General features: G+C 35.1%; 1 protein-coding gene across 1 annotated transcript in view; it reads right to left on the bottom strand.

Moving 5' to 3' along the window:
* Nucleotides 1–13,988, bottom strand: part of LRP1B (LDL receptor related protein 1B) — a 781,126-nt gene that overhangs the window by 6,895 nt on the left and 760,243 nt on the right. The window contains exons 86-87 of the mRNA XM_057401813.1: nucleotides 12,936–13,049; nucleotides 1,536–1,612 (exon numbers count right to left, since the gene is read on the bottom strand). Coding sequence (XP_057257796.1) covers nucleotides 1,536–1,612; nucleotides 12,936–13,049 — 191 coding nt within the window. The remainder of the gene's footprint in view (nucleotides 1–1,535; nucleotides 1,613–12,935; nucleotides 13,050–13,988) is intronic.

Raw genomic sequence — 13,988 nt, 5'->3', positions numbered from 1 at the left:
TGTAAGTATCTGGCAATAAAGAAATACATGTAACAAATAATTTTATGTTATAAAAAAAATGGCCCTTATAAACTACAGGTCTTCAGTATAAAGCCAGTCAGAATGACCTGCTTTTCCTTAGATTTCACAGTCCTTCACTGGTGGTTTTTCACTGTTTTTCACAGTTACTGACTTGTTAAAAAAAATAAGCTGTTTGCAGTCTCTGTCCTACATTAAGAACAGTCTAAATAAAGGATTGAAAAAGATGCCTTGAATTCTGCCTGAAGGCTTCCTGAAAACCAAGTCAGGTTGTCAGTGGCCCGAAACAAAGTACTACTAAATAAAAACTTGAAGCATTCCGAATTCTCTCCAGCTTATGAAGATTCAGTATGTAAATGACATTACAGCAATGCTATTTTAAGATAACATTTGGTAAATGACTGGATGAAGTTCTAACTTAAGAGACAACCCTCCCACCAAGAAAAGAAAAAAACAAAAAAACAAAACCCAAAACCAAACCAACGAACCAAAACACCAAAAAAACACCAGTTCATTTTGTCTTGGCAGGTAAACATTCAAGAAAAAAAACGAGCAACAGCCCACCATAGATGAATTGCCATCTAGTGTGCATGGTGTAGCCTGGTCCTGTAGGAGCAGGCACAAGATGAACATGCATTTCCCAAATCGCAGGAGATATTCCCACAACATGAAATACTGGTCTAGGTTCTGCCTGCTTTTTTGCTCATCTCCAGCTTCTGTTCTTTCACTTATCTGGATCACTAGGAAGATTTCATCTAAGCATCAAGCTGACCTGAATAGAGGGTGATTAATTTTATTCCTCCAGTTGGGTTAAATGCGACCAGGAGACATACAGTAGGGTACCGTCAGCATACTCTATGCACCACAGGGAAACTTGTCCAGTTTAAACTGCCAACAGTGTAGCAATACCATCCTTTTACGCTTACAGACATGTTTAGAAGAAAAATATGACTGGAGCTATTCTTACTTTCTGGGTGATTTTCACAGTAGGTAAAATCCAAACCTCCGCAGACAGCCAATACAAAAGTTATGAACTACTTACAATTATATTTTTGATGCTTTCAGTAGCACTTAAATGGTCAGAAATCCCGTACTAGGTCTCTGCACAGCAGTGATATCATCAAGTGCTTGCCGCTTGATACACTTTCTTTAAGAAAAGTGCAGGTTAGCCCTTGAACCAGGGAGTGTATAGTTTGTGGCTTGCATCCAAACCACCTCATGAAACACTGAATGCCAGTCAAAAAGTTGAGACACCCATACATTTACAGTTGTGGGGGGGTTGTATTTGTGGGGTTTTTTTGTGTTTTTTTGTTTGTGTTTTTTTTTTTTTTGTGTGTGTGTGTTTTTTGTTGTTGGTGGTGGTGGGTTTTTTGTGTTGTTGTTTTTTCTTTTTTTAAATAAGTACAGGTAAACCAGCACATTTCATGACACAAACTCACATTCTAAACTATTATCGGATCAAAATGTCTAAACTGAGCCAAATTTGACAAGCAACTGCAGTTATTTGAAGTACTTACTTGTACTGATATTGTCAGACTTGCTGCTTTTGGGAGCTGGCCTCTCACACTGTGTGCCTGACCAGTTGGCTGAACATCTAGAAGGATCCAATTAAGATGGTAAAGTTAATATAAGTCAGCTATTAACACACTAAACTATTGAAAAGACCATCAGCATCTTCTCAAAAGCTATGAGAATGACAACAGTGTTTCTACCAAATAAACAACAAGCTTCATGGAAGGAGTCGGCAGTACTCTGCCAGGGCACTTAAAGCGTTCTGAGTACATTTTTAGTTTAAAACTATAGCTTTGTACAGTCACATCCATATCCACAAAGCACATCTGACTGGACATAAACTACTACATGCACCTAGTAAACTGCAGCATCCATGCCAAATGGCTCCTTCCAAAGTTCTGCTGTCCCCCATTGCTATGAATAAGGCTATAATTCCCCTTTTCTTTTCTTTCAGATTTAAACACTTTCCTGAAAATTCTATATTTTGATGGCTTTATCTTTTTCAATTCTGAACTATATAACTAGGTTTGTATTTGAAGAAATACATATGTGTGTGCAAGTAGGTGAGCGAATTAAAGCATAAAGAGCTGTCCTGAAGGGATGGGAGTATCTACTGGCTTCAGAGTGCCCTGAATACTGTTTATATTCTGAATGTACGCTTCATGAACCCAATGCCTGGATGAGTACACAGTTATTCTGCTACAATTTCCCTTTAGGAATATCAGTATTGGAATATTTCTTCAATTGGGATTCAGAATGCTCTCCATGAATACAAGCAAACACAAGGAGTCCAAGTATGCAGACTCAGCAAATCTGTCAAAAAATGGAAACAAATACCTCAATGAAAATCAATTCCTTATTCATCTTACTGTAAATATGATTAAGTTTACTACAGAACCTCAAATTCTCCTTTTTGGGCAGGAGGAAGTAGTCACTTTTTTCTCTCTCCTGTTGCATATTGTGCAATGACTCATATTTTTTCTAAGTGTTTCTGAATTATTTATGAATTTCAACATGGTTTACCTTTAGGAAAACAAAAAAGAGCAGCACACTGCATTGCAGCTCTAAAAACCACAGTTTCCCGATGCCTTTCTAAAGCTTTAACAAATTGCAGAGGTGGACATGCTTAACAACTGACATTGCTCCATAATGCAAAAAGGTTTGGAAAGGTGTAAAATATTCCAGACAAAATTGTGGGATTCTTATAGGAGAGCCCTAACCAACTTTGCTGGTGATGCCTTGGACTCTCTCTTGTCTTTGTAGATCACTGCAGAAGAACGGCTAGTTTCTCTTTTTGCTCCTAAGCCTATGCCAGCACAATCCAATACTCTAATGTAAGGTGTCCCCGTCCATGGCAGGAGGGTTTGAGCTAGATGATCTTTAAGATCCCTTCCAATTCAAGCCATTCTATGATTCTATAATGATTCAGATAAAATTCTTTACTGGGTTTCATATTAAGTTTTAATTTTTCGGGGGGAGACTGATTTTTTTTTGGTAGGTTATGTTATGAAGGTCATTGAAGTGAGACAGAGGTAAGGCACAGAGGTTAAGGCACAGATGGTCTTTAAAAACATGTTATTATTGACAGTTGATTCAAGATTTTTCATGCAATAGATAAGTTGCAGTATAACAGGCTCTTCATGTTTATTAAAATAAGTTTTTTTACTTAAACATGGTAAATACACACTTAAATTTTCTCACCGAAAAGAAAACTACATACTAGTTTCACACACTGATTGCATCTATATGATTTTATATATTTTAAAACTGAATCCACTGACATTTCCACTCTTGCTTTAGAAGATGCATCTGTTCCATTTTTTTTTACAATCTTTTTTTAACAATTATATCAAATGAAAATGATTACACTGACAGCATACCTCACTGAGATACTATTCAAGGAATTTGTTTTTTCAAAAGACCACTATTCAGCATATGGCTGCAAAATAAGCATCTCCATTTTTGTAGAGAAACACCATAGATCTTTATACTTAAAATATTCTACTGGTATCCAAACTGTTGGCATGTGGCAACCATGAAATAAAATCTTTATATTTCTTTCTGGAAGTTCTGCATAATTGCTGTGGGGATTCAGCTCATATGATTAAAGCTTGTTATGAGAGGCAATTTTCATCTAATACTACAGTATTGAAAGGGAAAGATTTCTTTGAGTGTTAGACATATCTTAACTTTGTGTCCAAATCCTTATACTGAAGGTTTCAAACACTTCTGCTGTGTAAGAGTACCATTACTATAAATCTGTCTTGCAACAGTTCAAAGAATATAGGATAGCATGACCAGCAAAAGAATCACTATGAAGCATGCAAACAAAAGCTTACGAGAAAATTGTGTAAAATGTACAATTATGCTCTGCTAAATCTTACAGCAGATAATGACACCATAACAGCTGGTGAAGAAAGAAATCCTAGAGCTATACACGTAGTAAACAGAGGAGCAGATTAAGGTAATATTAGAAGTTTTTTACCTATTTTGGCATTTTAACTGTAAAAATCAGCAATATTGAAAAACTTCAAAGGCATTTGATAAGTCTCAAAAATGTGATAGCTAGTTACCACTTCATTTTCATTTTTTCAAAATGCTTGCTGTCTCCAATAAACACGTGAGGGACTAAAGCTGACAGGATGGCAGTCATTTCCTTCTGTCCTTAAAGGTAAAGTGATTGCCCTTTGATGGTTCAGCACGCTAGTGAAGACGTGTCTTGGGAAGACAGAATAGAACAAGAAATATAGCCCAGGGGAAAGGTATGATGTCTGCAAGGGAATTTGACACAGAAAATTAGCCATGAGCAGGCATATGAATAATGATGGGGTTGGGACATGGACAACTAACTGTTCACGAAAGAACATTGGAAATGAGCAGGACTTAACCAGTTTCAATTGTCTTCAGATACTGTAGGCATAAAATGTTCTTAGTAATAACAGTATCTATCACGGGAACTGACTTTTGGTTCAGTCCAATGCACAGCATTTTGTACCTTTCCAAATCATTTGGTAGCAGGAACTTTTGTTCTGTACCATTCCCAATAGTTGCATGGTCAGACCAAGAGATTTGCAGTACAAGCAAACAAAAATGTGTTACTGAAGCAGAACCACAAAAAAACCACCGGTTTTATTGAAGACATTCATACTGTCAAGAACTGTGAACAGGAAGAACAGTGATGATGCCTACTCTGAGCTACACATAAACGAATACAGATGGAAACGGGGAGACTGACAGTGAAGGACAGGTTAGAGTCAGCTGAATGGTGCAAGGCACTACAGCAAACATCTTATGGTGAAAATCTCCAGTTCTCCAACAGGAATTGGTGAACAGATCAAAGAGCAACAATATCACAGAAAATGCCAACAGAAAAACTGAAAATGAATGTAATAAATAAAGGTTGTACATTGTCTGCTGCCAAGGTCATTAATAAAACTATGCTACAGCTTTCTCTATTACAGTTTAGTTCCACATTTAGAAAGATACTACTTGGGAAACATTCTGAGACACAGAATGCCTTTGTGACAGGAATTATTTATTTGAGGAAACAATATTACAAAGAGAGAAATTTAAAATATTTGAAACCAAAATGAGGAAGGTGTCCCACTTGTAATGAGGAATATTTAGAATTAATATGTTTACATTCCAGAGACTGATCATGCTGTTGTTACAGAACTTATTTATGCGAGAAAATGTCTCTCTCCTCTATTTTTGTACAACCCTTACACATCAGTGCACTGAAACCCTTAAAACTCAATTACCTGGGCACTTGACCAAAAGGAACCAGTTGACTATGAAATGTCTGAACAAACAGAAAAAAAAATAGTGAAGAGGCAGTGTGCAATTTTTTGATTTTTTTTTTCCCTTTTTTTCCCACAGGCATTGTCATAAAAATATAATATAGGAGACATAATAAGCAGTTAAAAGTGCTTTTGTAGACAACTCAATACACCAGTATGTACAAAAAAAAAGATAGAAGGCAGCATTGAAAGATTATTCTAGAAGTATAACTAAATCTGTGAAACAGCCGTTACAAAATAGAGGTGGAAGGGGAATTGAAAATGTTTCTTACCTATAAATGATATTTCTTCATTATACAAAGTAATTTCCTAACTTTGTTTTTCTTTTTAGTCACAGAACAGACAGTAATACAGAGAAAAACATCTTAATGAAAATACCCAGCCTCACTATTTTATGAACACTTACACTAAAATTTGACTGGAACACATCATTACCATTACAACTATTTGTAAGACAGGAGAAGAGAACATCTGGATTATAGTTATTTAGTATCTGTACTAATTTGCATTGAAAGACAGAAAACAATATAATCCCCTTTTCCTCAAAAAAATCTGTAGGATGAAACCGACTGACAAAATCCTTACACTAAACCAAATCACTAAAATACCCCTCATATTAGATTTAGCAGCACTTTTGGAAGCATGCTTTCTTCATACAGGGAGATGATATTATATAGTTATATCCACAGTAAAACTTCAAATAGATGAAGAACTTTCATAACAATGGAAGTCCAGAAAAAACACCCCAACTTTGATCAATAGCCCATCTAGTACCTTCTCCTACATGGTAGGGACTATTTATTTTCAAATAATAACAATAACTTTTCCATAATTATTTTATACATAAACAGACCACATTTTAGTATTTTTTTCTAATGAGATCACTTGCTATCTTTATAAGGAAAATGAAGTGAAGGAATTTGATTGAAACATTACAACATTCCTTAAAAAAGAAATACAGATAACCCTGCAATCAACAAATAAAGAATTGGAAAACAGCATAATTCAAAAACAGGCAAAACAAAAATTATTTTTAAGGAACCCAAAGAACCTTAAATTTAGCTACAACATAAATGAAAAAATAAAATGTGACTTTAAACGTGATTTTTAATTTTAGCATTACATTACTATATACAAATCATCATTCACAACTCAACCTCTATTATCCCAAGGTGAGAAAAAGAAGCCATTGAGGGTCATTATACACCATGCTATCAGCAATATGTGTACAGTACATATGCTATACAAGTATTAGTATTAACATAGAGTAAATATACAAAAATGAAACATGTCTAGATGACTGCTACTGTAGCTGAAAATACAGAGAGCAACCTAGCAAAAGAAGAGACTGAAATGGCAAAAAAAAAACAAAACCATGGCTGGATCAATAGGTACATGACAAACTGATTTTCTCTCCTCAGAGGCAAAGTAAGCAGTGATGCATAATCGCAGCTAGTATGCAAGTTTTATCAAAACATTTTTAAACTCTTGATCAAAGGATATCTGCATTACAGCCTAGCTGGTAAATATTCAATGAAAAATATATATACTCCTCTTTTGCAGGGTCTTCTCATCTCTTCCTTTGACAAACACTTCAAACATATGTGCATTTAATTCTTGAACTACTACTAGTTTGAGATACAAACTGAATGAAAGATCTTCAAATTCAAGACATTTATAACAAAGGTATTTCTGGTTGAAAAAGAAAGCTCTCATAGAACTAACATAATACTGTGAAATTCCTGTTGTAATAAAACTTGGGGAGCTCATTAAATACACCAGGAAATCATACAGAAAACATATATGGCAAGATATATTGCCTGTCATGGTTACAATTGCTTTCTATTTCTAGGCAATCTTCTCAATGCTCCAATTGCTCTATGCTGCAGTGGGTTTTTCTAATCAACCTTCAGCAAGTGCCAGTCAGGTGATTGCATGGTAAAGTCTCTTTTTTGTCCACAACTGGATCATGGATGTACTTAACCTTTTCTTGAATAGGGGTTTGCTATAACTTTTACATTCACTTATGAACTCACATGTACTTACAGCATCTGTACAAGTTATGCATGTACTTACAGCATCTGTACAAGTCATACATGTACTTATATAGAAACTGTTCATATTTGAAGATATTTCAACACAAAAGAAATGTCATGAGTAAGGTATAGCCTCACAGGAATATGAGCTGCAGGGAAGTTCCTCCATCAAGAAGAACATACACTTTTCCTTAAAAAATCCCAAGACAAACATGCACACATGCGCACATGATTATGTACCACACAGACACGCACACAGTGTTTCTCTCCAGCCTACTGGAAATAAAGTTGACAAGAAAATCTCTCTTACTTTATTTCACTCCTACAGGAATTATTGTTTCTAATTTATCCATGCCTCCACTTGCAAGTTGAAGATTCTTTTTATCACTTTTAGAGCAGTTCCATGACTTGTTCTCTCCCCATTTGTTCACTACTGTCTTTAATCCTTATTACTCCACCAAAATTCTCAGTTAGAAATGAAACAATTCATTTTTTCTGTAGCCTTCACTTTTCAGTTTCCTCTGTTACCAAACTTACACTTTCTTTCAAGCTACTGTATTATGAGCCTTTTAATTAATCTGCAAGACCACTGATATCTGTCTAATTTGCTTTTGAAATCATGCATCTGTTTACTGTGAGCAATTAACTATGCAGGATGACGTATTCTTCATTATAGAAGAACTGATATTGTTCTAATGTAGAAATACAACACACACAACTTGAAGTCCTCAGAACAGTCAACACATCCAGCCTCAGGCAACTAATTTAACACTATACGCTGTCCTTTGAATTTCTCTTTCTGGGGACACCTAGGAAACAGAGGCTCTGAACTGTAGACACACTGCATTGCACAAAGCTCTATTCAGAAAATAACCTAAGAAGGAATAAATTACTGTCCTTTTAATTAGCCATCACAATGTAACCTTGTTTCACCTTAAAGTCCTCAGCCATAGTCATGCAGCATTGCTCAAAAGCTAACTGGAGCATTTAAAAGCTCTCTATAAATTTAGTTGGCTTTAGAGAAGGATCAATATGATTTATATCTTCTACTGGTTTTGACTGTAAACTTGTAACAGAACTATTCTTCATTATATTTCTATAATGCCTATTGTAAGGAGGTGATGACTTGATCACATTTATTTTCAGATGCTGCTAATAACAATACACTAGACCACATCTATGAGCAAAAACAAATAATCACAGTAATACAAAGATGGAATTATGACAACCTGTACTTATGGTGAAGGCATAAAAGAAACAAAGGTGAGAAAGGGCAATATTTTGTACTAAAGAAATTGCTACAGCACTGCCTACATAACAATCAGTCACAATCTTGTGTACTTGAAGGTTTAAATTTTTTCCAACTTTCTTTATTGGTATCAGACAAGGTATAATCTATCCCTAAACCCTGCTTCTCTTGCATGAATGTATATGCAGTTAAGCAATAAGTGAGAAGGAAACAGAGAGGCAAATAAAAATTATTAAAACAAATGACAGACTGATAGAATAGATGGAACTGACAGTTTGTGAAACAAAAAGCACTCAGGTTATTTCCCATCTGAATCTGCTATCCTGTTCACTTTGTTTTCAATGGATTTGTTAAGTTGCTGGAGCAATTCAGACATCCCTCATATGCTTCTAGTCTTATACATGTCACCCCCAGACGATTAGTGAGTAGTACTGAATATACCCTTAAAAAACTTAGTATGTGAATGCTTAAAAGACAGTAACTATATGTAAAATAATACTTCTTTAAAAGATATGCTCAGTCATACATTTTTCAGAAAAGATCAGTACCTCAAATACTAACATTCTGATATTACATTGTCCCACAGCCTTTCTTACTGAGCAAGAAGGACAATAATAACGAGGGGGAGGAATGTTCTTTATATTACTAAAAATAATGCTAAGAATTAATAATCTATATTGTGTAGGACCTTATCTCCAAAGACAAATCACAGTATATTCTGTAACTTTTAAAACCTGACAAAGCATTCTTTGAAACTAGAGACCAACTTCACAAAACCTTCCTTTTTAGATGTCTTATAGACACAGTAAGGCTGTAATTCATTCCTAAACTGGTTAGCTGAAAAGCACAAGTTCTGTTTCTAATGCGCACCTAATATTTAGCACATTCAAGTTTAGAAAAAGTTTAAAAGAAAATCCTTGAGATAAGAAGACAAAATAGAAATGGAACCTAACAGTACAGGTTGATAAAAGGAGAGCATGTTCTTGCAGACTTACAGTTCCTCTGTGTAATTATGGCTTTAGGATTGCCCTTTAGAACAGATAAACCTTATTCTCTATTGTCTTTACTGAATAAGGACTTGATTATGTAAAAAGCATTCTCAATTGATCTCGCTGTGAGACAGGTGTTCCTGCTAAATGACAATAAACTCAGCCATTTCCTATTTCTTCTAAAAATCAGCCACTGATGCCTTAGAGACTGGTTAAAATATATGTTAGCCTTTAGGTATGTGCCTCTCAGGGGCCAGAGACAGACCTCATACATAGCATGGCCACATATGCAGGCTGGAAGGATAAAGCCTTTCTCCTAACACAGGAGCAGAACTTTTAGAAAAAACCTTTCAGTCTCCTGTTCCCTGACACAATGAGTCTCATGGAGCATGGGATTATTTCACTTCTTCCTGATGTCTTCTACTTACCAGTATCGGGTAGATAAAAATTATTAAATTATAAACAAGCTCCAGTTAAGAACTAATTTGGCACCAGAAAACCACAAGATATAGGGAACAACTGGACCTTGAGCTGAGACTGGCAAGGAAAACTGGGACATACAGAGTTACACTTCTTCCTCTCTATCACTGTAACTGTCTTCAAATCCATCAAACAACTATTTGCTTCTCTTTCCTTTTCTCTAAGCCACCTTTGCTTTGTAAAGAAACAATTTGGAGGATTCTCCTAACAAAAAGTGGTGGCCGTACTAACCCAACAATCAGTCAAAAGAGACAACAGAAACACTAGTTCTACCTGTGCTTATATTCTGCATGTGAAGAAATTAATTTTCTACTAAAGTTCCACTTACACTTCAAGTTCTGTTCTGTTTACCTAAAATGCTTCCTCACACTGAAGAGAAACTTGAATTTAATCTTTCTTTACCACCTTTTCTTCTGTTTCTTTTCCACCTTACAACAGATTTAATAAAAACAAAAATAATCCCAAACTATATTCAAATAACTGCAAGATGAAAGCGAAAGGAACATTCATTTCTGCTGAAAGGCATTATATTGCTGATGTGCTTTGCCACTTTTCTTTTTACTTGAGCTTGGATTATTCACTCTACTGTATAGCACAAGTGTAATAAAAGCAGTATGGGGGATACTGTCACAGTAAGAATAAACAATATGTAAACAAATAATCACTATGTTCAAAATGTTGCAATTCCTTGTTCATCTTTTCTGTGGAAGACAACCTTCTCACAGGGAGGAATCACAACTATTATCAACAAATAGTCTCTTTTGGATATCAGCATTTCACTTTCTGGAAGGAAGAAAATGGAGACTAATACTACTTCTGCACAAGGCCATCTTTTCCTTTTTTGTTCTGTCTTCTTCAAGCCTTGTTCTTTTTTTTCATTTTTGTGTAATTCTATCTTACAGACAGAAAGGAAGAGTCTCAATTTGTCCTAGAATGCTAATACTTTTCCTTGGATTTTGGAAGCCTGTTTCATTGCTTCCTACAGATGAGCCCAAACTTGACCAATGCATGTCCTGGGCAGTGGCTTGAAATATGTCTGAAGGAAAAACATAACTTCATCTATCCAGAAGAAATGTTTAGCAGCACAGCTTTTCAGCATAGTTCCTATTCTAACAATCCATCTCCATGCTTCATTCAATTATGAAGTTAGAAAAGTAGGAAGAAATGATCACTGGGCCTGGAAATCCTATGAATTCTTGCCACTGTTGGCATCTGGCCTCACACAGAAACTCTTAGGTTAAAATTCATGTTATCAATTCAAAGACTAAGTAATATATTCAAACAAGATTTAAAATCCTTCAGTTTAATACTTGTTTTCATTTTGACAGTAAATATAGTTAATCCAAATCAAAAGATCACATGAGGACAGGCAATGCCACAAACCCAAAAATCAATGCTACTGAGAAAATTCCTAATTCAATTCTTTGCTGAAATCCTATTGTCAGTATATGTCAGTCTTGGCTGCAGGTGAAATTAAGCCTTATTGGCTAAAAATTTCTTATTGAGAAAAACCTCCACGCAATTATTTTTATGTATTTTTATGTAAAAATCCATAAATATAAAAAAAAATGTTTACATGGTTAACACATACTTAAGAATTGTGCAAGTAAAATTCAGAAGTGATTCCCTATGCTGTAGTTTTAGACTATTTTAACTATTAGAATGTATCACAAGAAATTTTGCACTCTTACCTTCTAGGGAGCATGTCAGATAAAAAGGAGGAAAGTCACTTGCAATACATGACCTCATATGAAGCAACAAGTTGTTCTTCATTTCCTTATTCTGAAAATCCCAGTATGATACACAGAGATAGAAACTGTTCCAAACAACCATGTCCCGTACAAACCACTTCATACTCTTAAAAGTTTAAGTAGTAGTCAGAACACTTATCTAGTTTCCAATGGATTTATAATAGCTGAAATCATTGTTTCATTGCTTGAGAATGCTGACAAAGGAATTGTGATAATCTTTTCTTTAAAAAAAGATGATTATTCACTATACCTAGTCACTGCCATTGCTACCAACCAGACAACCACATCACACACACAGAGCATTTCATATTTTCAGAAACCAAACATTTACATGAGATGTTTTTCAAGTTTTTTATCCCAAGTCTAGGTCCTTGGATCTTGATTCCACTTCTGACTTTTACATCACAACTGTTGAGTAAAGCTATGTTCATAAGACTGCTATTTCACATCTCTCATTTTCAAAGACTACAGTTATTTCTTTCCCTGGTGGGGATAAAATTTTCTCTTTAAGAAATAAGCCTAAAATCCTTTAGAGAAATACAGCCTACAAATATATCTATTTCATACCTTATTTTTATCAGAGAAGAAGTCAAAGTTATGATGTAGCTCGCATTTTTTATTAACAATTTCTATTTTACAGTATTATTTCTATAAAGTTAAGAACGAGACTTATGAATACAAGCTTAACTCCTGAAGTGGTACCTAAATAGCTCTTCTGTTCGGTTCCCAGTACAGATAAGAAATAGGAAGTCAGGTTTGGACTACCAAACATGTTGCTAAGCCCTATGCTATGTAGGATTAACTTGGTAAAATATCTTAAAATGTGAACAATAAAAGCCAAGCGGCATTTTCAGTATTTTCAATTTGCTTATTAAAGGTAAAGATCTTTATTTCTTCCTCCAATGATGCAAATACTCCAAAAGTTTGTTTAAATAACTCATCAATGCAACTATCAAAGGGTAAGTGTGTATTATAGAAATGAGCCCCCAGATTAAGGATATATTGCGAAATGTATGCAAATGTGCATGACTTGAACCAATGAACTGTGGCCTGAAATGATGTCACAGAATGTGCAGCATTAAGTGGAAGGTTAAACCTACTTGCATCTCGGTTCATTAAACGTGGTTAAAGTGCAAATTCCCTCATTCTGACAGTAGTAATCACAAGGGTTCACTTTCTGGTCACAGCGCTGATTTTTAAACCCCACAGAGCATCTGCAGAATTTCAGTAAAATAGACCTATATAAATATTCTGCCTTTTGCTGAACAGAATTTAAACGCATTATATATAATGGCAAGACACACACACATACACAGGCACACACCCACAGATAACAAAATTAATACTCTTTTTCACAGAAGGTCCAATCTGACTGTACTGAAAAGTTTGCTCATCACTCATAAAACAATGTGCCTATACTGATTGAGGATTCAGGAATCTAATGTTCTTAATGTGAAGCATTATTGGTAAATGTACTATACATTTGTATTGATTGATCCAGATTGCAATGGCCTTAAAAATGTTCATGAACTTTTTCTTAGCATTGTTAAGAGTGTTGGTGTATGCTGCAACATTTATGTATTGTAAACCCACAAATTAAGGTATTGAACTTTTTTTTTTTACCTTGAGATCTATGGTGTTCCATATGAATTTGAAAAAGCATAAGTCAGTTTTATAAGAAAAAGGAAAAATCACAAGTTTCCAAACCAGCCATTCTAGATGTTTAAACAAATGAGTCACCAGGCTTAGTCATCATCTTTGCACTTCATATATTGCATCTGTGACATTCTCCTTTTTCTGAGATTTTTAAGTGCCTCTAGTCATCAACTAAAGACATTTAAGGAGATTCAAAGAACAGGTAAAAAGGGCTGGATCAAAATAATAATGAAAAAGAGGCATAGGCGACGAAAGCATTTTCAGCTGTATAAGGACTGCCATGTAGAACTGCATTCAACTGTCTCTAACCCCAAAGCTGCAAACATCTATTGACAACTTCTTTACAGTAGTACAGCTACTACAGTTTTGCCCCTTTGCACATTTGGAAGTGCTTCAGCTCTCACAGGGAGGAAAAGTTGGTCCAACTTTACAGTGGTCATACTTTAAAATCTAGGCATTTCTCTAACTTCCCTAAGAGTCTGAATGCAACAAGCGCT

This window comes from Pezoporus wallicus, unplaced genomic scaffold (assembly GCF_028554395.1).
Source record: "Pezoporus wallicus isolate ANWC-B61680 ecotype Strahan unplaced genomic scaffold, APGP_CSIRO_Pwel_v1 contig_865, whole genome shotgun sequence".
Classification (NCBI taxonomy): Eukaryota; Metazoa; Chordata; class Aves; order Psittaciformes; family Psittacidae; genus Pezoporus; species Pezoporus wallicus.
This window is presented reverse-complemented; position numbering and strand designations above follow the sequence as displayed.